Source organism: Haemaphysalis longicornis, unplaced genomic scaffold (assembly GCF_048455015.1).
Source record: "Haemaphysalis longicornis isolate Haplotype H1 unplaced genomic scaffold, Haemaphysalis longicornis Haplotype H1 scaffold_12, whole genome shotgun sequence".
In the NCBI taxonomy this organism is placed as follows: Eukaryota; Metazoa; Arthropoda; class Arachnida; order Ixodida; family Ixodidae; genus Haemaphysalis; species Haemaphysalis longicornis.
In genome coordinates, this window is record NW_027526225.1 from 32667627 (window position 1) to 32693352 (window position 25726).

The 25726-nt window shown below is 47.7% G+C and overlaps 1 protein-coding gene and 2 non-coding genes across 3 annotated transcripts; 2 read left to right on the top strand and 1 right to left on the bottom strand.

Moving 5' to 3' along the window:
• The first annotated feature begins 1926 nt into the window (after positions 1-1926).
• On the top strand, positions 1927-3319 carry LOC144161913 (uncharacterized). The gene has a single exon (XM_077692470.1). The coding sequence runs from the start codon at positions 1958-1960 to the stop codon at positions 3317-3319; it is 1362 nt and encodes a 453-aa protein (XP_077548596.1). The 5' UTR covers positions 1927-1957.
• Positions 3320-11433: 8114 nt separating this feature from the next.
• Trnat-ugu (transfer RNA threonine (anticodon UGU)) lies at positions 11434-11505 on the bottom strand. Its single transcript has one exon. It is a non-coding gene; the product is annotated as a tRNA-Thr (tRNA).
• Positions 11506-13136: 1631 nt separating this feature from the next.
• Positions 13137-13208, top strand: Trnat-ugu (transfer RNA threonine (anticodon UGU)). Its single transcript has one exon. It is a non-coding gene; the product is annotated as a tRNA-Thr (tRNA).
• The last annotated feature ends 12518 nt before the right edge of the window (positions 13209-25726 follow it).

A 25726-nucleotide genomic window follows, 5' to 3' on the forward strand; every position in this document is an offset into this window, starting at 1 on the left:
TATTAGAAAAACACACGTAGTGGCGACGATTTACCACTTACTTTCTCGCCCAGAATTTATGTCTTCCTAGCAACTATTCAAAAAAGCCACTGCCAAGAGAAATGACGGTGGGTTATATTTTCTGCCATTTCCTTTTTTGTTGAAATCGCAATCGTCGCTATAGGATCGCCCAACACGCTAAACTTAAAGCCTTAAATTTAGGCCTGCCTACTTGCGCGTTCAAATACCAGCGGTTAAGAGCAATGGCGCACATTTTTTATATTTGTAACAAAACAGAAATATTCCTACAACAGGCACACAAATACTACCAATGAATTAGATTATTTGGTCATCCTGAATAATTTGTTAGCTGTCGCCTTATCGAATGTGTTAGCCACACTTTTGTTAAAAGAAAGCTTTAGTTAACGCTCAGTCACTGCATCATTGCTGTGACCACTGCAATTTCTTTTGCGATAGCTATGCCGGATGTGTGCATTACAATTAGTATGTCATAAAACAGCCTGACCCCCGGCCATCGTTCCGTGTGTTACATTTTGGAATCTCATAACGCATTGTGCTGTTACAAAATGAAAGGAAAATGGGACGCGCGCAGCATGAGATGGGACATTTTTGGGTAGACGCTCTTTAATTGGTCCACAGCAGTACTCCCCTCCGGAACGAATAGCAGTAGAAGCAATGTAGCGAGCAGGGCAGTCAGTAGAAGTGCACCTTCGAAAAAAAGCAGATCTGGAACAGACAAAACTGCAGAACAAGCAGAAAAGATGGTCGCTGGGGGAATGGGACAGTGTGAGGTACCGGCCTGCCTTTCTGCACGTGTCATTTGATTTATTACTGTTTCTGCTTCCAAGATAAGGTCGAGGGCTGCAGTTTCTTGCCAAGAGATTAAGTGCGCACCTTAACAGTTTTCCCTGAAATATCTGTGTTTTATATCTGTAAAAAACAGAAGTTGTCCACCGTATACTGTCCTCAAAAACTTACCACGGAACTCACTAATTTCGCATTGATGACACGTTTGGTTGTGAAAGGCAGGAGAAAGAAAAGTATAGAGCAATATCCACGTTGTGGGGCTTTTTTTACTTATTTGGTTTTACCTATTTCTTCCGTAATATTATAAAACGACGTGATTCGCCTTTTCTTTTTTGTTGTTTTCTGGGTAAACACATTTAAAAAGAACTGGCGCATTTGATGCTTCGTGCTATATCTCTACTCCGAGGCGCAGGTTATGTTGAAGGACAGCAGACCTATTTTAACCAGCTGGTGATATTAAACGTGGATCAAAATCTTGATACACGGACGTTCTCGATTTCCATTTACTTCAGAAAAACAGACGTGGGGAAAGGAAATGGAGGCCACTTGTGGTCAGCAGCAAATGGCTTCGTTATTGAGCTGCTCCTAGGTCACACTTGTCAAGTATTACCAATTTGCAGGTGTGAGACCTTTCAAACAAATTATGAAATGCAAAAAGTTTGCACAAATGTTGTGTGGGCTTTCCATGTTGCGCAGTGGAGCACTCCTGCAGCCTGATTGCTCCAATAAAGTCGCAGCTAAGGGAATGGCAAAGTCGTTTTATACCCCCTGCAAGCTGCGGAGAATGAAACTTCGTTTGATTAGCTTGCACTACGGTCGCGCTTCCAGCAGCAACATACCATTGCAACACGGGTGCTCATTCATTACCCCTGCTGTTACGTAGAGCGTGATAGACGACATCACCATCTGGTGCTCCGGCGGCTGCGAGGGAAGAGTTGAAGAAGCTATGCAGGAGGCGATCGATGTGACCGAGCAGTACCTCCGCCCCACCGGACTTCGTTGCTCCCCCGCGAAGTCGGAGCTTCTGTTTTACAGAAAGGAGAAGGGAGGCAGACCCAAAGACTGGAAGCCAGTCTCCGAAAGCAACATCACTCTTCGCACCAGTGACGGGGGGCTGATACCCAGGGTCGACGTCATTCGGGTCCTGGGCATGTTTGTCGAATTCAATGGCGGGAATGGAACGGCTCTCCGCAAAATCATTGCAAAGACGGAAAACGCTTTCCAGCTCGTTCGAAGAATTGCAAACCGACACCGGGGCATGAAGGAGGACAATCTCCTCAGGCTGATCAATGCCTTCGTACTGTGCCACTTCACGTACACGATTTCCATGCACAACTGGCTCAGAGCGGAACGAGACAAGCTCAACGCTCTCATCCGTAAAGTAGTCAAAAGGGCTCTCGGATTGCCCATCAGGACTCATACAGAGGATCTCCTCAAGCTGGGGTTACACAACACCGCCGAGGAGATTGCCGAAGCCCAAGAACGCGCACAACTCGCTCGCCTGAACACCACAGCAGCAGGCAAACGCATCCTCGAAGAGCTAGGCTATCCTTCAGCAGGATCCTCGAGGAGCAGTACCCCGATCCCTAGGTGCATTCGAGAGAAGTTCATAGTGGCCCCCGTGCCCCGAAACGTGCATCCTGTCAACACCGAGGGCAGAAGCAAGGCAAGAGCAGCAGCGATCCTCAAACAGATCAAGCAAAAAAACATTATAGCAAGCTTCGTTGACGCTGCGGAGTACAGCAATGGGAAGACCTTTGCCGTCGCTGTGGTCGACTCCAGCGGAAATATTTCTAACTGCGCTTCCATTCGCACATCAGACCCCCAAGTCGCTGAGCAAGTCGCCATCGCCCTCGCCCTGCTAGACGGTCGTGGGTCAGAGATCTACAGTGACTCCAAAACGGCAGTGAGGGCTTTTCAGAATGGCCGCATAGCTGAGCAAGCTGCTCGCCTTCTTAGCGTTTGGCGTACAGATGCTCTCACGCATCATTCAATTCACTGGTTCCCCGCTCATGTAGGATCTCTCGCGGGTGCTCCCCCGAACCTCAATGAGTCTGCTCACGAGGCTGCGCGCGACCTCACTGACCGCGCTTCCTCTGTAAGGAGAGCTGACTCGCCTCCCCCTTACGGCCACAGGGATGCTCCCGCTACTTATAACGAGGTCACGAAATTTTTCTACATGTCTAGAAGGGTCTTTCCACCCCCTCACCCCAAGTTGAATAGGCCGCAAGCCGTTTCCCTTAGACTATTACAGACCTGCACATATCCGTGTTTGGCAGTTCTACACGAAGTTTACCCCGACGTATATCGCGACGACACCTGCCCGTCCTGCGGACTGACCTCTACTCTAGCTCACATGCTCTGGGAGTGCGGGTCCGTGCACCCCAAGTTCAGCAAGGAGGAGTGGGACTCTCTTCTGCGTAGCCCCGCTCTAGACAAGCAAATCCTGGCAGTCCAGCGTGCCCGCGACCGGACCGGTGGGCTAGACCTGCCGATCCCGACGTGGGACTAGCCGGGTGCGCGACGAGCTCGCGTCATCGCCGGACCCTCAATAAAGTTCTTTCACTCACTCACTTGTCAGGAGGGGAAAGTGCGCGAGCAGGTAGGAAGTATGGTACGTGAAAGAAAAACACTTGTCAGGAGGGGAAAGTGCGCGAGCAGGTAGGAAGTATGGTACGTGAAAGAAAAAAAGGCCTGAATTGCATTGACTGTGCAATATCACCAACGGAGGGTCGAACAGTTTCGGCATGAACCGGTAACCATTATTTCTTTTTTCGGTTCAGTTCCGGTTCATGTTTGGGGTCAGTTCCGGCAAAAATACCGGTTCAGTTCCGTTTCGACACGCTATATATATATATATATATATATATATATATATATATATATATATATATATATATATATATATATATATATATATATAAATATATATATATATATATATATATATATATTTATATATATATATATAGTAGCGAATCAGAATAGGAAATGAGGGGCTCCTTGAAAATAAGTAGCGAAATAAGAGAGAAATAACGTTTGGGAGTCAAGACAACCTCGGAAAGCAAAAGGGAGGATATGGGAAGTCATTGAAACAGATAAAGATTTTGGAAATAAAGAAAGTTGAGAAAAAATGCCCGCCACGTGGGATCTGAACACATGACCTCCAGAATACTGGAGGTCGTGGGTTCAGGTTTTTGCGCGGTGGTCGCGGGTTTTCTCCACTTTCTTTCTTTCGAAATTATTTATCTTTTTCAATGACTTACCATATCCTCCCTTTTGCTTTTCGAGGTTTTCTTGATGGCATTCAAGAAAACCTCGGAAAGCAAAGGGGAGAATGAGGTAGGGCATAGACACAGATAAATTTTTGAGGCAGAAATAAAGTCGTGAAAAAATGCCTGCCGGGTGGGAACCGAACCCACGACCTCGCGAATACGCGTCTGGTGCGATGACCACTACGCTTCCGGCGGGGCTGTTTCCCCATCGCTTTCTTGGGTATTTACGTTAAGATATTTTTTTGTTTCCTGCACTTGAGGGTGGTAACCAGCGCCAGTCGGACTACTCGGGGTGAAGGGGACCTTCTTTTTAAACCTCGGGCCGGAAATCGAGTGTCTTTATCTGTTCTTCATCTTCAAAAATTCTTCTTCTGTTTCTATGACCTACCGCATACTCCCCTTTGCTTTACAAGGCTTTATTATGGCCAACCCTAATTTTTCTGCCTTAATTCAACGAGCCCCTAATCTCCCATTCTTCTTCGCTACAGCTATATAAACTTGGCAGTCAAGAAAGCCTGAGAGAGCAAAGGAGAGAAAATGGTAGGTCATTGAAACAGATAAAGAATTGGGAAAGCATGAAAGTGGAGAAAGAAATAACCGCCGCGTGGGATCCGAACCTACGACCTCATGAATACCGGTCTCGTGCGATGACCACTACGCTACCGGATGGGCTATTTTCCCCTCCACTTTCTGGGGAAGAGTTTCCGGCACTTGGGGGTGGTAGCCAGCTCCACTCGGACTACTCGGGGTGATAGGGACCTTCTTTTTCACCCCCGGGCCGTGATGTGGAGTGTCTACGACATGTCGAGAGTGGTCGACCAGTGTTAAAACCTCTTTAAGCTTCCTATGTCACCAAGACTGCTAGAACAAAGGCCCTCGCTATGCATGTAGCGAATCAGAATAGGAAATCAGAGACTCGTTGAAATAAGACAGAAATAAGGATTGGCGGTCAAGAAAACTTCGGAAGGTAAAGGGGAAATTTTGGTAGGTCATTGAAATAGATAAAGAATCTGGAACGAAAGAAAGTGGAGAAAAAATCCCTGCCTGGTGGGATTCGAAACCACGACTTCTAGAATACCGGTCTGGTGGGATGACGACTACGCTACCGGCGGGGCTATTTTCCCCTCCACTTTCAGGGGTATTTATGTTCAAGTTTCTAAAGCCTTTTAAAGTGTCGAAAGCAAAGGCGGATTCTAAAGCAACGATTTCAGAATCAGCCTTGAAAACCAACCACGATGGCGAGGTTCGGGAATCTTATCTCATTTATAAGTTTAGGTCAACGACGCTTGGGATTAAGGAAAGTTACGGAAGACTGGCGTGCTTACCGCTCGATTAAAATAGGCAGCCTCATAATTTTTATAACTATGTTCAATAATCCTACCCATGAGTTTCCCATCAGGTTTCTCAGAAACTCTCCAAATACACCAACTTTAATAGTTTAATGCGGCTCAACAATGGCATTTTTCCTTGGGAAGGAGGCACGTTCCCACTACCACTTAGGAATGTTTCACCCTTTGTGATCTATAGACCCTACCTATTTCCTGTTCAGTTGCTAGCTCCTGTGCAATGCTCTTTTGTGTCCTGCATCTATTCTCTCCATCCGCGGGGTCACACCCATCTTCGCTTCCACCTCAATCCGTCTCCCCAACCACTGAATACCTTCCTGTACAGTCTTCCTTTTCTTTTGAAACCGCGATTTTCTGAACTTGCAGCGCAAGCCGTGTACGTTGCCCCGTCATGGTGAAACCTTGAACGCTGCTTCGTTAACACGACCCCTTTCTCTCTTTCGCTCTCTCTCCTTTTTTTTGTTGTTGTAATATATGCGTAGCGCGACTGCATGCATACTCTCCGTTTCCGAAACATCTTCCACTCCTTCTCACAGTTTTCTGCAAAGCTATATAAGAAATGTGTTCCAAATGTTTGTGACAGCAAAATCACGTAACTGTACTCTGATGAAGGCAAGTCCCGTTGCCGCTACGCACGTAAACCTTGTTTGTTATTGTTCTCCTTGCCCAATTCAGTTCCTTATAGGTATTAAAGAATTAAAGGAGACACGATATCTTCGATGATATTCACAGCATCTTTACAAGAAGTATTCCGAACATTGAATTCGGAACCGGTGGGAGTAAGGGTTAGTGGACAACACCTCAATAATGTCACATTTGCTAATGACGTTGCCTTGTTAAGTAACTTGAGGGAGGAATTACAAAGCATGCTTACCGCACTGGACCGAGAAAAACCATGAGCCTCAAAATATAATGCAGAAAACTAATGTAATGATGAATAACCTAGGGACAGCACCGCGGTTAGAGATACGTGGCGAGGCGGTGGAAGTGGTACGCGTTATATCTGCGTATCCTTTTGTCATAATTGGCGTATGCTATCGCCCCCCAGATGCCGACGCCTCATTCGTACCCAATTTCCACGACCCGTTGCAGTTGGTCTCAAACCTACACACCAACACGCGTATTGCAATTTTTGGTGATATTACTTTCCGCCTATTGACTGGTGCAACCCCGCTATCACGCCGGCGTACAAAAGCGTCGAAATCGATTTCATAAACACGTGTCTTTCGTTCGGGCTTTCGCAGTTGGTCACATCACCCGCAAGAACTACAAAACACTCGAACAATCTACTTGACCTGGTTCTTGCCTCTCACGCAGATAGTTTCTCTCCACTCACCCACGTGGATGGAATCAGTGACCACACAGTCATTCATGGTACGTTTCATTGCCTACACAAACGCCCACCGGAAATGTCGAAAACAATAACACTTTACGATAAAGGAAATTATCTCGATATTAACCCTGAACTGAGCCACTTTTGCGATTTGTTCTTGTTGGATTTCGGAACTCGCTCGGTTGAAACAAACTGGTCAATCTTGAAGTATGAAATCCAACGTTTGATTGCAAAATACATACCTACAAAAACGATAACAGAGCGGATCGCATCCCCGTGGTTCAGCGTTACTTTAAAACGGCTCAAAAGAAACAGAAATAGGCAATTTAGAGCGACAAAATCTTCCACCGACCTACACACACGGGAAAAATATTGAGCAACATCGAAAACGTTCGATTCACTCCTGTCTAAAACCAAGCGCACCTTCTTTTCGTCGACACTGCCAGCCCTTATTCGCACTAAACCTAAACAGTTCTGGGGGATCATTACCCCAAACACGCAACCCCTACAGTTTCCTTGCTTGATTCCTCAGGAACTGCTATTCCTGACTGCAAGGTTGCCGAGTCCCTTAACTCCACATTCTCCTCAGTATTAACCGCGAGCCAGATGACGGCACTGTGTACCTTTCTACTAAATTGCACTCCATCATGCCCAGCATTACATTCCAACCACATGGCATCTCAAACGTCATTGACTGCCTGAAGCTATCTTCGGCCTCAGGCGTTGAAGGTATCAATGCAAAAATTCTTAAAAACACCAAACACCTCTCTAGCAACATTCTTAGGCATATTTTTCAGCAGTCCCTCTCAACAGGTTCCATTCCCCAAGATTGGAAAGCAGGAAAAGTTGCACCTGTCCCCAAGAAAGCCTCAGATAACGCCTTTCGTCAAATCTCTCTTACATGTGTTTGCTCTAAAATAATGGAACATATCATTTAAGCGCACATAGCTAGCTTTCTGAAATCCGCGAAGTTCTTTCATCCCAATCAACATGACTTCCAAAAAGGTCTCTCCTGCGACACCCAATTGGCACTCTACTATGTGACATAAATTCGAAATTAGACATTAACGTCCCCGTCAATGCTATTTTCATAGATTTCGAGAAGGCCTTCGACAAAGTTCCTCACAAGCGTTTGCTATCTAAACTTTCACATTTAAACCCTAATGAACATGTATTTGTATGGCTTTCAAACTTTCTAACTAACCAACAGCACTTCGCCTACGCTAACAACAGTTCTTCCTCCTTATCCCGTGTCATCTCAGGTGTTTTTCAAGGGACTGTCCTCGGGTCCTTACTTTTTCTCATATACATCAACGACCTACCAGATAATATTTCTTCAAGCATTCGGTTGTTCGCGGACGACTGCGTCATTTATCGCCCCATTATCGATCCCACTGATAACGTAACACTCCAGCGAGACCTAAGGAAGAGAGATGAATTGTGCAACAAATGGCTCATGGTTCTAAACGTTCACAAAACATCCATCATATTATTCCACAGGCGTCACTCCTATTCCACGTACAAATATTTCTTAAGTGGCTCCGCGATATCTTCTGTCTGGTCCACTAAATATCTAGGTCTTCTTTTTTCTCATGACCTTACATGGTCATCCCACATAAATCGCATTACCAGTGACGCAAATCGCGCTGGGCTTCCTCTGACGTAACATAAACATGGCTCCGTGCACAGTTAAATTATTGGCCTACGAAATGCTTGTTCGCCCTAAGCTGGAACTTGCGTGTGCAGTCTGGGACTTACCGCAAGCTAACTCATGTACCTTCCTTGAATCCGTCCAGAACCGTGCGGCCAGATTAATCTTTTCAGATTATTCATACCACACAAGTGAAACAGATTTTAAACGTAAAGCTAAATTGCCAAGTCTCAAAACACGACCTTCAGTAGCACGATTTTGCCTCTTCCACAAATTCTACAACTCGTTATCATGCGACAGCCTCTGCATAAAAACTGCTCACCACCTATCGAATCGCCTCAACCACTCAAAAGCAGTATACCCACCTCACGCACGCACGACCACCTATCTAAATTCATTTCCTATTTTCACAGAGATCGAATAGAACAGCCTTCCCGAAAGTGTCGTCACCCAGACAAACCCGACTCAGTTCAAAGCTGCCGTAGGAAAACGTCTGCATTGATTATTTTTCTGTCGTGTATGCGATTATTTTTCGTGGTGTTATCTACTTCGTTGGTTTGCATTGTATGCTTTTTATCAACAGAGCGTCCTTGATACCCTCTGTATTCGTGATACTCTTGTTCGGTTGTATTTTTTATGTTTGTTGTTCGGTTATTCTGTAATTTTCGAGCTTCAACAGCTCTCCCGTAAAACCCCATCCATTGGGGTCTTTGAGGTATCTGTAAATAAATAAATAAATAAATAAATAAATAAATAAATAAATAAATAAATAAATCTACTCAGGCCAAGTTATAACCCGGATCCCAACCACGAGGCACAAGTGATTCCAAGGATAACAATGTTGGTGAGTGCATTCGGCAGGCATTCTGAGAAAATGAATGGCAGCCTACCATTGTTCCTGAAGAAGAAAGTGTATGACAGCTTCACCTTACAGGTACGTACCTGTGGGGTAGGAACTTGGAGACTCAGTAAGAGGGTTCAGCTTAAATAGAGGACGACTCAACGCACAATGGAACGGAAGATGATAGGTGTAATATTAAGGGACAAGAAGAGAGCGGAGTGGGTCAGGGAACCAACGCAGGTTTCGTACATATTAGTAGAAATTAAGAAGAAATGGACGTGAGCAGAGTGTGTAATACAAAGGCAAGATAACTGTTGGTCATTAAGGGTAACAGAGTAGATCCCTAGAGAAGGCAAGCGTGGCGCGGGGCGGTAAAAAGTTAGATGGGCAGATGAGATCACGAAGTTTGCGAGGATAAATTGGTCGCAATTATCGCAGGACCGGGGTAATTAGAGAGTAATGGGAGAGGCCTGTGACCCGCAGTGGGCGTGATAGGCTGGTCATTATATATATATATATATATATATATATATATATATAAATATATATATATATATATACATACATATAAATATATATATATGTATATATATATATATATATATATATTTAAGAGAAAATGTTCCTGGCTATAAGGTGTACGATAGAGAAGTCACTTTGCAAAACTCAACCATATTTATTCTAACGCTTCGACCAGGGGCCGGTCTGTTTCAAAGATGAAAAAGACCGGCCCCCGGTCGAAACATTAGGATAAATATTGTTATGTTTTTCAATGTGACTTCTGTATCGTATATATATATATATATATATATATATATATATATATATATATATATATATATATATATATAGACCGAAAAGATAAAAACTCACACAGAGCGCGAAAAAAATAAGGTTAGTAGAGACAGAGACAAACGAGAAAGACGTAGAAAATAAAAATAAGTTTACTGACGTTTCAGGGAGAGGACTCCCTTTCTTGTCTGTCTCTACTAACCATATATATATACATATATATATATATATATATATATATATATATATATATATATATATATATATATATAGTAAGGAAATGAGGGGCTCGTGGAGGAAATACAGAAAGGTAGGTCGGCAGTCTAAAATGCCAAAGGAGGCATAGGGGTGTGGTTAGGCTCTTTTCTTTTTCACTACGGTTAATTAAGTAAACATTTTTTTAAATATACAGAAGAAAGAAAGGAAAACACGCGCCCAGAGTGGGGACTGAACCCACGCCTTTCGATTACATGTCGAATGCCTTACCAATTCGGCTATCTGGTCGACTGTGTTCTCCTTCACTTTCTGGGCTATTTATATTTACTAGAAGTGTATCTGACGCTTGCGGGTGGTAGACAGCGCCATTCTGACTACACGGGGAGAGGGGGACCTTCTTTTCAATCCCCGGGGCGTGTGTCAAACGTCTACAGCCTGTCATGAGCGGGTTACTGGCGGGAAGCCCTCTTATGCTACCTAGGCATCAAGGCTGCCAGAACCGAGACCCTCGCTAGGCTTTCGCAGAATAATAAAGTAAGGAAATGAGGGGCTCGTTGAGGAAATACAGAGAGATAGGTCGGCAGTCTACAATGCCAAAAGAGGCATAGGGGTGTGGTTAGGCTCTTTTCTTTTACACTACGGTTAATTAGGTAAACATTTTTTTTAAATATACAGAAGAAAGAAAGAAAAACACGCGCCCATAGTGGGGACCGAGCCCATGCCTTTCGATTACATGTCGAATGCCTTACCAATTCGGCTATCTGGGCCACTGTGTTCTCCTTCACTTTCTCGGCTATTTATATTTACTAGAAATGTATCTGACACTTGGGGTGGTAGCCAGCGCCACTCTGACTACACGGGGAGAAGGGGACCTTCTTTTCAATCCCCGGGGCGTGACTCGAACGTCTACATCCTGTCATGAGCGGGTTACTGGCGGGAAGCTCTCTTATGCTACTTAGGCATCAAGGCTGCTAGAACCGAGACCCTCGCTAGGCTTTCGCAGAATAATAGAGTAAGGAAATGAGGGGCTCGTTGAGGAAATACAGAAAGATAGGTCGGCAGTCTACAATGCCAAAGGAGGCACAGGGGTGTGGTTAGGCTCTTTTCTTTTTCACTACGGTTAATTAGGTAAACATTTTTTTAAATATACAGAAGAAAGAAAGAAAAACACGCGCCCAGAGTGGGGACCGAACCCACGCCTTTCGATTACATGTCGAATGCCTTACCAATTCGGCTATCTGGGCGACTGTCTTCTCCTTCACTTTCTGGGCTATTTATATTTACTAGAAGTGTATCTGACGCTTGAGGGTGGTAGCCAGCGCCACTCTGACTACACGGGGACAAGGGGACCTTCTTTTTAACCCCTGGGGCGTGACTCGATCGTCTACAGCCTGTGATGAGCGGGTTACTGGCGGGAAGCCCTCTTATGCTACCTAGGCATCAAGGCTGCCAGAACCTAGACCCTCGCTAGGCTTTCGCAGAATAATATAGTAAGGAAATGAGGGGCTCATTGAGGAAATACAGAAAGATAATTCGGCAGTCTACAATGCCAAAGGAGGCATAGGGGTGTGGTTAGGCTTTTTTCTTTTTCACTACGGTTATTAAGTAAACATTTTTTTTAAATATACAGAAGAAAGAAAGAAAAACACGCGCCCAGAGTGGGGACCGAGCCCACGCCTTTCGATTACATGTCGAATGCCTTACCAATTCGGCTATCTGGGCGACTGTGTTCTCCTTCACTTTCTGGGCTATTTATATTTACCAGAAGTGTATCTGACGCTTGAGGGTGGTAGCCAGCACCACTCTGACTACACGGGGCGAAGGGGACCTTCTTTTCAACCCCCGGGCGTGACTCGAACGTCTACAGCCTGTCATGAGCGGGTTACTGGCGGGAAGCCCTCTTATGCTACCTAGGCATCAAGGCTGCCAGAACGGAGACCCTCGCTAGGCTTTCGAAGAATAATATAGTAAGGAAATGAGGGGCTCGTTGAGGAAATACAGAAAGGTAGGTCGGCAGTCTACAATGGCAAAGGAGGCATAGGGGTGTGGTTAGGCTCTTTTCTTTTTCACTACGGTTAATTAAGTAAACATTTTTTTTAAATATACATTAGAAAGAAAGAAAAACACGCGCCTAGAGTGGGGACCGAGCCCACGCCTTTCGATTACATGTCGAATGCCTTACCAATTCGGCTATCTGGGCGACTGTGTTCTCCTTCTCTTTCTGGGCTATTTATATTTACTAGAGGTGTATGTGACGCTGACTACACGGGGAGAAGGGGACCTTCTTTTCAACTCCCGGGGCGTGACTCGAACGTCTACAGCCTGTCATGAGCGGGTTACTGGCGGGAAGCCCTCTTATGCTACCTAGGCATCAAGGCTGCCAGAACTGAGACCCTCGCTAGGCTTTCGCAGAATAATATAGTAAAGAAATGAGGGGCTCGTTGAGGAAATACAGAAAGATAGGTCGGCAGTCTACAATGCCAAAGGAGGCATATGGATGTGGTTGGGCTCTTTTCTTTTTAACTACGGTTAATTAAGTAAACATTTTTTTTAATATACAGAAGAAAGAAAAACACGCGCCCAGAGTGGGGACCGAACCCACGCCCTTCGATTACATGTCGAATGCCTTACCAATTCGGCTATCTGGGCGACTGTGTTGTCCTTCACTTTCTGGGCTATTTATATTTACTAGAAATGTATCTGACGCTTGAGGGTGGTAGCCAGCGCCACTCTGACTACACGGGGAGAAGGGGACCTCCTTTTCAACCCCCGGGGCGTGACCCGCTCATAACAGGCTGTAGACGTTCGAGTCACGCTCCGGGCCTTAAAAAGAAGGTCCCCTTCTCCCAGTGTAGTCGCCCAGGAGAACACAGTCGCCCAGATAGCCGAGTTGGTAAGGCATTCGACATGTAATCGAAAGGCGTGGGTTCGGTCCCCACTCTGGGCGGGTGTTTTTCTTTCTTTCTTCAGTATATTAAAAAAAATGTTTACTTAATGAACTGTTGTGAAAAAGAAAAGAGCCTAACCACACCCCTCTGCCTCCTTTGGCATTGTAGACTGCCGACCTATCTTTCTCTATTTCCTCAACGAGCCCCTCATTTCCTTACTATATTAATCTGCGAAAGCCTAGCGAGGGTCTCGGCTCTGGCAGCCTTGATGCCTAGGTAGCATAAGAGGGCTTCGCGCCAGTAACCCGCTCATGACAGGCTGTAGACGTTCGAGTCGCGCCCCGGGGGTTGAAAAGATAGTCCCCTTCTCCCCGTGTATTCAGAGTGGCGCTGGCTACCACCCTCAAGCGTCAGATACACTTCTAGTAAATATAAATAGCCCAGAAATTGAAGGAGAACACAGTCGCCCAGATAGCCGAATTGGTAAGGCATTCGACATGTAATCGAAAGGCATGGGTTCGGTCCCCAATCTGGGCGCGTGTTTTTCTTTCTTTCTTCTGTATATTTAAAAAAAGAAATGTTTACCTAATTACCCGTAGTGAAAAAGAAAAGAGCCTTACCACACCCCCATGCCTCCTTTGGCATTGTAGGCTGCCGACCTATCTTTCGGTATTTCCTCAACGAGCCCCTCCTTTCCTTACTATATTATTCTGCGAAAGCCTAGCGAGGGTCTCGGCTCTGGCAGCCTTGATGCCTACGTAGCATAAGAGGGCTTCCCGCCAGTAACCCGCTCATGACAGGCTGTAGACGTTCCAGTCACGCCCCGGGGGTTGAAAAGAAGGTCCCCTTCTCCCCGTGTAGTCAGAGTGGCGCTGGCTACCACCCTCAAGCGTCAGATACACTTCTAGAAAATATAAATAGCCCAGAAAGTGAAGGAGAACACAGTTGCCCAGATAGCCGAATTGGTGAGGCATTCGACATGTAATCGAAAGGCTTGGGTTCGGTGCTCACTCTGGGCGCGTGTTTTTCTTTCTTTCTTCTGTATATTTAAAAAATGTGTACTTCATTAACCGTAGTGAAAAAGAAAAGAGCCTAACCACACCCCCATGCCTCCTTTGGCGTTGTAGACTGCTGCCCTATCCTTCGGTATTATATATATATATATAATGTGTGGGCATTGGGGGTGTACTGTTGTGATATTTGTGCCTGGAAGCGAGATGACCGTTGTTATATCCAGTGTGGAACACGGCGGGTCAATCCCTCTGTTCCTTCTACCCATCCAAACCCATCGCCACTGTCATCTGTGTATAACCATCATCATCCCCGGACAGTTCCGTCTTTCGGTGGCCTGTGCTCGGGAGCCTAATTAAAAGTGGTCCTTCAGCACCTCGGAGCTCTGTCTCTCAAGTGGTGGAGGGTGCGCTCGATTCCTCCGGTTACCTCCCTTGGTTGCACCGCTGGAGCTTCGATCAGGTCGGCGACTGCCGGAGGCAGACATCCCCATGCAGCAGGAAAGCAGCCGTGGTGCTTCCAACGCAGGAGCTCCTGCTCAGCCTGCCTTCACGATCACCACTCCCCAGCGTGATCCTCCGGACTTCGCTGGCCTACGGGGCGATGATGTGGAAGAATGGCTCGACCACTTCAATCGAGTGAGTTTGTACAACCGGTGGGATGACACGTTCAAACTCCGCATAGTTGCTTTTTCCCTAACCGAAGTAGCGAAGACATGGTTCTTCAACAATCGGGACACCTTCGATGATTGGTCAGGTTTCACCCAAGAGTTACGCAAGGTATTTGGTACATCGTCTGGTCGCTTGGCAGCCAAGAAGAAACTTGACGCTCGGGTGCAGCACGCGGAGGAGACATATGCTTCCTACATTGAGGATGTCCTCGCGCTGTGCCGTCGAGTTGATAAAGATATGCCCGAAACGGACAAGGTGCGGCACATCATTAAAGGGGTCTCCTATTTTGCTTTCAACGCTATGGCGATCCAGAATCCCGCTACCGTGGCCGATGTGCGAAGCATTTGTCAGCGCCTTGACCAACTTCAGGCTATCCGACTCCAACCCGATCCCTGGAGCATCGGCTCTTCGGGGAGTACAGAGCTGCGTTCTTTGATTCGGGCCATCATTCGCGAAGAGTTACAGCAGCGCGATGCACCCTGTCATCACAGCAATCCGGTCAATGACGTCCACGCACAAGGGCTGCGTGACATAATTAGAGAGGAGCTCGCAGCTGTGACAACCGTTCCGCGGCTCAGCCAGTCTGCTTTACTTCACGTGCCTACATACTCGGAAGCTGCTTCAAGGCAACCTGTGTCCACAGAGCACATTGCACCTCCAACTCCTCACGGCCACTTGACCGCCATTTCTACGCCTTCCGCTCAACCGTTTTTTCGTTCAACGTGGCGAGCACCGCGTCCTATAGATGACCGGCCTGTCTGCTACTACTGCGGCATCCGGGGGCACATCTCTCGATTTTGCCGTCGACGGCAGCAAGACGAGAGGCGCGGCTACGCCCCTTACGAGCGGGACTACTACAGCTACTCTCCTCGTCAGCATGCGTATTCATCATCTCCTCGCCGCCGATCACCGCCTCCTGACACCAGAGACCTTCCGCGGGACTCCCGGCCCTCTCGCCGTCGTTCTCCTTCGCCCTTCCAGCGCGCTTTGTCTCCTCTTCGTCCCGTTTCCAATACTTCCAACCAGCACCAGGAAAACTAGATGCTGCAGTTTTTGGAGGTAAAACTGCATCACCTGGAACGTCCACAAGTCCTCCCGAACTTCCGTCTAATATGTTGTCTGTCTTCGTCGAAGGTATTCAAGTGGAAGCATTAGTTGATACCGGAGCAAGTATTTCTGTAATTCATGCTGATTTGTGTTCACGTCTTCGCAAGGTAAAGACTCCGTATACTGGTCATTGCTTACGTGGCGCTAATGGGAATGACATCACACCTTTGGGATATTGTACCGTGCGTGTTTTAATCGGAGAAGTCCGCCATCACATTCAGTGTGCTGTTCTGTTTCCCTGTGCCCATAAACTCATCCTTGGTTGGGACTTTCTTTCTTCTGCCTCGGCTGTTATCTCCTGCCGTCAACCAACTATCCACATCGCCGACACCCAACAACCAAATTATCAGGACGCACCACGGCAAACACTAAAATTGAATGCCGATCACGTTTTGGCGGCCGGTTGCGAAGAGATTCTGTCGGTCACATCAGACGAAATTGTCGACGGCGACGTGGTTGCAATTCCGTGCAGTCGACTTTTGCCGCAAGGCATTGCCATTGCCACCTGCCTTGTTCGATTCGTGTGTGGGTCCGCAGCCTTGGTTGCCCGTAACACCACACATTTACCAATACTACTGTCACATGGAACTACTATAGCTTCAGTGGCCGACAGCCGCCCTGCAGCAGTCGTTTCCTCTGGCCAGCGTTCTTCAAACAAGCCCGCGTCTGCTTCGCCTGGTGATTTGTCGATTCTCGCGGCCACTCTCAGTCCCGACCTAACGTCAAACCAGACCAAATTATTGCTTGATCTTCTGTCCAAGCACCGGGCTTCGTTTGACGTGCATTCGCCTGGCCTCACACAGACCACTGCCACAGAGCATCGAATTCAAACAGATGGTTCGGCTGTGATCCGTCGCAGACCGTATCGTGTGTCCTCGTCCGAGCGCAAGATAATTGAAGATAATGTGGCCGATATGCTAAAGCGCAAAGTCATTCGCCCATCTACAAGTTCATGGTCATCGCCCGTTGTGCTGGTCGAGAAAAAAGATGGCTCTGTGCGTTTCTGCGTCGATTATCGGGCGCTTAATAAGATTACGCGAAAGGACGTATATCCTATGCCCCGCATAGACGACGCTTTAGACTGTTTACAGGGGGCTGAGTACTTCTCCAGCTTGGATCTTCGATCGGGGTACTGGCAAATCCCGATGCACGAAGCGGACAAAGAAAAGACGGCATTTACCACCCCAGATGGCCTTTATGAATTTAATGTGATGCCGTTCGGCCTTTGTAATGCCCCGGCTACATTCGAACGCATGATGGACACTGTGCTTCGTGGCCTCAAATGGAAAACGTGTCTATGTTATCTAGACGACGTGGTAATCTTTTCGTCCACATTTTCGCAGCATCTCGAGCGCCTTGATCAGGTGCTAACTTGCCTTTCTAATGCCGGCCTGCAAATGAATACTAAAAAGTGTCATTTCGCTAGTAAGAGCATCAAAGTGCTGGGACATGTGGTTTCCAAGGATGGAATACGCCCGGACCCGGATAAGACTGCTGCCGTTATCGGTTTTCCTCGGCCACTACAACAGAAAGATTTGCGAAGCTTTCTTGGTCTCGCATCATACTTCCGGCGTTTCATTTGCAATTTTGCAACGCTCGCTTCCTCTCTGCACAAGCTTTTACGAGCCAACGTGCCCTTCGTCTGGACGAACGAGTGCCAGGAAGCTTTTCAAGCCCTCAAAGACGCCCTTACGTCCGATCCCGTCCTGCGCCATTTTGACGAGACAGCACCCACTTTACTGCACACTGACGCCAGCGGCTGCGGCATTGGTTCTGTTCTCCTGCAGCAAGATGCTCATCATCGTGAAAGGGTGGTCGCGTACGCCAGTCGCGCCTTGACACCAGCAGAGCAGAACTACAGTATCACCGAGCAAGAATGCCTCGCAGTTGTTTGGTCAATTCAGAAGTTTCGTCCCTACCTATACGGCCGTCATTTTACCATCGTCACAGACCACCATGCCCTCTGCTGGCTATCGACAATGAAGAATTTGTCTGGGCGCCTAGGCCGCTGGGTGCTGCGTCTACAACAGTACGACTTCACCATCACGTACAAATCCGGCAAAAAGCATCTGGATGCCGACGCCCTGTCGCGGTGCCCCCTATCCTTCTCGTCGCAGCCGGCCGTGTCGCAAGCCTCCTCCGACTCCAGTCAGCCGTGTTTACCCATGGCCCCCCTCAACCACGCTTCCGTACCCGACTCTACCGAACTGCAAACGCTACAGCGCGCAGACTCTTATTGTCGCATTTTAATCGACCGCCTTGATGGATCCATCCAGCCACCCAATAGCCGCTTGCGACGTCAACTTCATCTATTTCGGATCATTAATGGAGTTCTCTGCCGCGCAAACCACCACCCTGCCGGCTATGAATGGGTTCCTGTTGTTCCCCGTCAACTCCGCCGACGCATACTCGAGGCGCTTCACGATGATGCCACTTCTGGACATCTCGGGTTTCAGAAGACGTATGAACGCGTTCGCAGTCGATTTTTCTGGCCCGGCCTCTCTACCAGTGTCGCACAATACGTGGCCTCTTGTGATTCGTGCCAGCACCGCAAGCGATCGACGTCACCCCCTGCCGGTTTGCTTCAACCAGTTCCATGCCCCTACGCTCCGTTTGAAGCCGTAGGCATAGACTTGTACGGGCCCCTACCTCCAACAACCGATGGTTTCCGCTGGATTGTGACGGCTGTGGATCATTTGACCCGCTACGCTGAGACCGCTCCCCTTAAATGTGGTAGTGCTCAAGAAGTCGCTGACTTTGTATTACGCAGTATCATCTTGCGACATGGCGCACCTCGGGTCCTGCTGAGTGACCGTGGCAAGACATTTCTTTCCCACGTCCTTGCGGAAGTCCTTCAGGCTGCCGACACCGTCCATAAAACGACTTCTAGTTACCATCCCCAGACGAACGGGCTCACCGAGCGATTCCACCGCACTCTGTCCGACATGATCTCGATGTACGTCAGCCCGGACCACCGCAACTGGGACATCATCCTACCTTTCGTGACGTTCGCATATAATTCAGCTGTCCAGCGCACCACCGGTTACTCGCCCTTCTTTCTTGTTTACGGCCGTCCCCCCTCTTTTGCTCTGGACACCGCCTTTTTCTCGGCTCCGATCCCCGCCATTTCGCCTTTTCACGATCAGTTCACCCAACGGATCGCTCACTGTCGACGTGTGGCCAGAGACCGCACCGAATCCAGCCAGCAAGAACGGAAAGCCCGGTACGACTCATCACACTGCTCCGTTCAATTCTCCAAAGGAGACGAAGTTCTTCTTTGGACCCCTGTTCGTACTCCAGGACTCTGCGAAAAGTTTCTTCACCGCTACCTGGGACCCTACGTTATAATCGAGCAGACCTCACCAGTTAATTATCGCGTTTCTCCAGTGGATGCTTCCCCGGACCGTCGGCGCCGTGGAACTGAAATAGTGCACGTTTCACGGTTAAAACCGTTCACCCGTCGCCAGCTCTAACCCCGTACGGCCAGGCGGCCGCCTTCAGCAGCGGGGGGAAGTGTGTGGGCATTGGGGGTGTACTGTTGTGATATTTGTGCCTGGAAGCGAGATGACCGTTGTTATATCCAGTGTGGAACACGGCGGGTCAATCCCTCTGTTCCTTCTACCCATCCAAACCCATCGCCACTGTCATCTGTGTATAACCATCATCATCCCCGGACAGTTCCGTCTTTCGGTGGCCTGTGCTCGGGAGCCTAATTAAAAGTGGTCCTTCAGCACCTCGGAGCTCTGTCTCTCAAGATATATATATATATATATATATAGACTGAAAAGATAAAAACTCACACAGAGCGCGAAAAAAATAAGGTTAGTAGAGACAGAGACAAACGAGAAAGACTTAGAAAATAAAAATAAGTTTAGTGACGTTTCAGAAAGGGAGTCCTCTCACTGAAACGTCAGTAAACTTATTTTTATTTTCAAAGTCTTTCTCTTTTGTCTCTGTCTCTACTAACCTTATATATATATATATATATATATATTCTACGGGGATGGGTTGCTCAACGCAAGGTAGCTAAAGTAGCTGACGAAAGGCCTTTAATGACCGTTATCCAAGATGGAGCGGGTTCACAGACGCGCGCCTATCGTCTTCGTCGTTGGTGGTTTTCGTTCTGTTGGCACTGTCGATGCTGCTTTCGCGGCTGCGGGGTCTGGCGCACTATCGTGTTTCGTTTATTAGCGCCTGTACCATTCATCTCCTTTACAATATAAATATATATATATATATATATATATATATATATAAATATATATATATATATATATTTATCAGTGTGTTGAGCCGAAAAAATACCGTTTTGGTAACGGTTCGTGGTTCAGGCGAAATCATTGCGTTCCGGTTCAGTTCCGGTTCGACAAGTTCTCGTGCCGAACCGGTTCGCGAACCAGTTTGATGAGTTGAATTATCACTGACATTAGCAAAAAACATTTATTAGTTTAAACAACAGTCAAATCAAAAATTCAAAATGCTGCGTTTTCCCAAGGGCAGTGGAGCGATTGCAAAGCAAACTTTAAACAATTACGAGATATTAGAAAAACAGACGAAGTGGCTACGATTTACCACTTACTTTCTCGCCAAGAATTTATCTCTTCCTAGCAACTATTCAAAAAGTCACTGCCAAGAGAAATGACGGTGGGTTATATTTTCTGCCGTTTCCTTTTTTGTTGAAATCGCAATCGTCGCTATAGGATCACCCAACACGCTAAACTTAAAGCCTTAAATTTAGGCCTGCGTACTTGCGCATTCAAATACCAGCGGTTAAGAGCAATGGCGCACATTTTTTTATATTTGTAACAAAACAGAAATATTCTTACAACAGGCACACAAATACTACCAATGAATTAGATTATTTGGTCAACCTGAATAATTTGCTAGCTGTCACCTTATCCAATGTGTTCGCCACACTTTTGTTAAAAGAAAACTTTAGTTAACGCTCAGTCACTGCATCATTGCTCTGACCACTGCAATTTCTTTTGCGATAGCTATGCCGGATGTGTGCATTACAATTAGTATGTCCTAAAATCGCCTGACCCCCGGCCATCGTTCAGTGTGTTACATTGTGGAATCTCATAACACATTGTGCTGTTACAAAATGAAAGGAAAATGGGACGCGCGGAGCATGAGATGGGACATTTTTGCGTAGACGCTCTTTAATTGGTCCACAGCAGTACTCCCCTCCGGAACGAGTAGCAGTAGAAGCGATGTAGCGAGTTGGGTAGTCAGTAGAAGTGCACGTTCGAAAAAAAGCAGATGTGGAACAGACAAAACTGCAGAACAAGCAGAAAAGGTGGTCGCTGGGGGAATGGGACAGTGTGAGGTACCGGCCTGCCTTTCTGCACGTGTCATTTGCTTTATTACTGTTTCTGCTTCCAAGATAAGGTCGAGGGCTGCAGTTTCTTGCCAAGAGATTAAGTGCGCCCCTTAACAGCTTTCCCTGAAATATCTTTTATTGGTATCTGTAAAAAACAGAAGTTGTCCACCGTATACTGTCCTCAGATACTGACCACGGAACTCACTAATTTCGATTGATGACACGTTTGGTTGTGAAAGGCAGGGCAAAGAAAAGTATAGAGCAATATCTACGTTGTGGGGCTTTTTTTACTTATTTGGTTTTACTTACGTTTTCTGTAATATTATAAAACAATATGATTCGCCTTTTCTTTTTTGTTGTTTTCTGGGTAAACACATTTATAAAGAACTGGCGCATTTGATGCTTCGTGCTATATCTCTACTCCGAGGCGCGGTTTATGTTGAAGGCCAGCAGACTTATTTTAACGAGCTGGTGATATTAAACGTGGATCAAAATCGTGATACACGGACGTTCTCGATTTCCATCTACTTCAGAAAAACTGACGTGGGGAAAGGAAATGGAGGCCACTTGTGGTCAGCAGCAAAAGGCTTCGTTACTGAGCTGCTCCTACGGTCACACTTGTCAAGTATTACCAATTCGCAGGTGTTAGACCTTTAAAACAAACTATGAAATGCAAAAAGTTTGCACAAATATGGTGTGGGCTTTCCGTGTTGCACAGTGGAACACTCCTGTAGCCTGATTGCTCCAATAAAGTCGCAGCTAAGGGAATGCCAAAGTCGTTTTATACCCCCTGCAAGCTGCTGAGAATGAAACTTCGTTTGATTAGCTTGCACTACGGTCGCGTTTCCAGCAGCAACATACCATTGCAACATTGGTGCTCATTCATTACCCCTGCTGTTACGTAGAGCATGATTGTGTTCAGTTGTCGGGAGGGGAAAGTGCGCGAGCGGGTACGAAGTATGGTACATGAAAGAAAAAAAGGCCTGAATTGCATTGGCTGTGCAATATCAACAACGGAGGGTCGAACCGTTTCGGCATGAACCGGTAACCATTATTGCTTTTTTCGGTTCAGTTCTGTTTCGACACCCTATATATATATATATATATATATATATATATATATATATATATATATATATATATATACATATAACAGTGCTGGGCTTGGCAGCTGAATAGTATATTAAATTAGAGTCACCACAAAAAACATAACAATATTTAATACGACGTTTCGGTTGGAAACCAGCCTTTTTCAAGGGAAAAGGGTTCGTTTCCAGCCGAAACGTCGTATTAAATATTGTTATGTTTTTCGTGGTGACTCTAATTTAATATATATATATATATATATATATATATATATATATATATATATATAGGGTCAGGGACGACCCTGTCGGCTGCCCGGGCAGGGCAGAAGAATAGAGCTAAGAATGATGAATGGCACTCGCCCGTCCTGCCGGGGTGGTCGCGGGTTTGCTCCACTTTCGTTCTTTCCAAATTCTTTATCTGTTTCAATGACTTACCATATCCTCCCCTTTGCTTTCCGAGGTTTTCTTGATGGCATTCAGAAAACCTCGAAAGCAAAGGGGAGAATGAGGTAGGCCATAGACACAGATGAATTTTTTTAGGCAGAAAGAAAGTCGTGAAAAAATGCCTGCCGGGTGGGAACCGAAACCACAACCTCGAGAATACGCGTCTGGTGCGATGACCACTACGCTACCAGCGGGGCTGTTTCCCCATCGCTTTCTTGGGTATTTACGTTAAGATATTTTAAGAAGTCCGAATGCACTTTATAAGCGACCCCAAACCTTCCACCGCCGGCGGCGGCGTCCGCAGTCCTCCTCTCCCTAGCAACGGCGTGGAGCAGAGAGGAGCGTCGGTAGCAACGGCGCGGTGACGTCCCTTCACCACGTGACCGCGCTCGCTCCGCCTCCTCGCCGTGGCTGCGCGGGTGCGCGCCGCTCCCCGCACCGCTCCTCGCGCCGTGACGTCATGGTATGACGTCACATCGCGCCTCCTCTCCCCAGCAGCTGCCGCGCGCCTCTCTCTCCACCGTGACGTCACACTCTCTCCTCTCCCCCTCGCTCGGCTGCAGCTGCCGTGCGCCGCTGTCCCTCTCCCCTTGCGCTCGCCTCCTCTCTCAGCCACCTGGCTCGGCGCGCTCGGCGCGGCGTACCCCCCTATATATGCAGCGATAAACTGCCAGACCTCCGTGGGTCGGCTCGCGCGCGCTCACGGGCGAATGCCAACGGATTTTAACTTTACTCCCCCTCATAGCATCACCCCGTGCATTCGCACTTAACCATGTTCACCCTCGAGGAAATGCTTGGGAGTTTTTTTTGTTTCCTGCACTTGGGGTGGTAACCAGCGCCACTGGGACTACTCGGGGTGAAGGGGACCTTCTTTTTAAACCTCGGGCCGGAAATCGAGTGTCTTTATCTGTTCTTCATCTTCAAAAATTCTTCATCTGTTTCTATGACCTACCGCATTCTCCTCTTTGCTTTACGAGGTTTTGTTATGGCCAACCCTAATTTTTCTGCCTTTATTCAACGAGCCCCTAATTTCCCATTCTTATTCGCTACAGCTATATAAACACACACACTCTCACTCTATAAAATACACACACTCGTAAAAAATTCACACTCGTATAATTCACACTCGTAATTCGTATAAAATTCACACTCTCGTTCTATAGAATATATATATATATTTTATAGAACAGAGACGTACGGGACGAGGGATTCCGGAAGGACACATATCAAAGTTGCAGTCCTTATTGCCAGTGCTGTTTGGCGTTTTAACAGTGTTTTATAGTGCCGAATGAAATATGATTGCCTTTTTTTTATGCAGGAATAAATCATTGAAAATTCAAGTCGAGAAAAAATGCGCCGTTTTTTCCGGAAGCGGGAATCGAACCCACAACCTCCGCATAACGCGTGCGGTGCTCTACCATTGAGCTAGTTCCGCGGCGACTCCTCTTTTGACTATACAGCGGGGTTTTGTATTTACGACTGCTCAGAGCCCGGTCAACTAGCGCCGCCCCTCGACAACCGCGGGAAGACGTAGAACGTCTTTTCCCAGCGGCCGCAAGTAAGACATGGTCGGAAGTCGGGGATAGCCAAAGGCATTTCAGACTGCTGAAGCCAGAACCCTCGTAAGGCATTTTATAGAACAGAGACGTACGGGACGAGGGATTCCGTTAGGACACATATCAAAGTTGCAGTCCTTATTGTAGGTGCTGTTTGGCGTTTTAACAGTGTTTTATAGTGCCGAATGAAATATGATTGCCTTTTTTATGCAGGAATAAAGAATTGAATGTGGGGACCAGGGTTCTGACGGCGGCCTAGCTCGATCCTCGAGATCCGGCCGCACGGCTAGCTCCACTGAACACCGCCACGGATCACCAACTTGGCGTATCGGCAGCGAACAGCAAGGAACACAGGACACAGAATTCGCCCACTCCGACGTTTATTGCAATGCAATAAAGGAGACGTCGGGGCGCGTCGTTCTACACCGCCGACCACATTAGCCAGGGCGGGAGAGACAGGCGCGAGGGCAGACAAAGGCAGGCCAAAAAGGAGCGAGTCGTACTTACGGCCGCTCCCGACGATGGTTCGTGTCCCAAGAGGCCCTACCTCCGTCACCCGCCTCGGACCAGGCCGCCGGAGCTTCCGGGCAAACCTCTCACGTCAGGGGGTCGGCCGCGCCCCCTCGCTCTCACGGGCATCCTCCCGGAGGGGAAGCGCGCGACCGCGGAGAGAGAGGTACCACCCCTCTCGCCTCCGCGGCGGGCCGAGAGGGATAGCAAAGATGGCGGAGCTCCGCAATTCCAACATCCCTCCCCCCTTTGACCAAAGCCGCTCGACCTCGAGGGCTCCGGCGAACGATGACCTCACCGTCCGTTTCGCTGCCTGGCACACCTCCTTGAGCAAGTCCAAGAAAGTCCGATCCCGAACATGCGCAACTGCGCCAACGTCCTCCGCACTGCCACCACATAGTTCGCCACAACATCGCCTCCTTTAACTAGGCCACAATCACCACATAGTTCGCCACAGTCCGCCAGTTGACTTGATTTCGTCAGCCAGCCCCAGGTCCGCAGGCCCCGCCGGAGAAATAGGCTGGGCCGGTTGAGCAAAGGGCCCCGGCGCCGGCTGCTCCCAGGCGGTCACTTCCCGCAGCGGTTCGCCCCACGCCGACGGGGCGCTTGCCTGCCGCACCGCCGGCGGCTTCCGCTGCTTGCGGGTTCAGCAGTGACCACCTCTGATGCCCGGACCCGGGACGGAATCCCTCGTCCCGTACGTCTCTGTTCTATAAAATGCATTACGAGGGTTCTGGTTTCAGCAGTCTGAAATGCCTTTGGCTATCCCCGACTTCCGACCAGGTCTTACGTGCGGCCGCTGGGAAAAGACGTTCTACGTCTTCCCGCGGTGGTCGAGGGGCGGCGCTAGTTGACCGGGCTCTGAGC

Excerpts from the sequence above, each read along its gene's own strand:
- LOC144161913 (XM_077692470.1), top strand. The coding sequence starts at position 1,958 with ATGTTTGTCGAATTCAATGGCGGGAATGGAACGGCTCTCCGCAAAATC.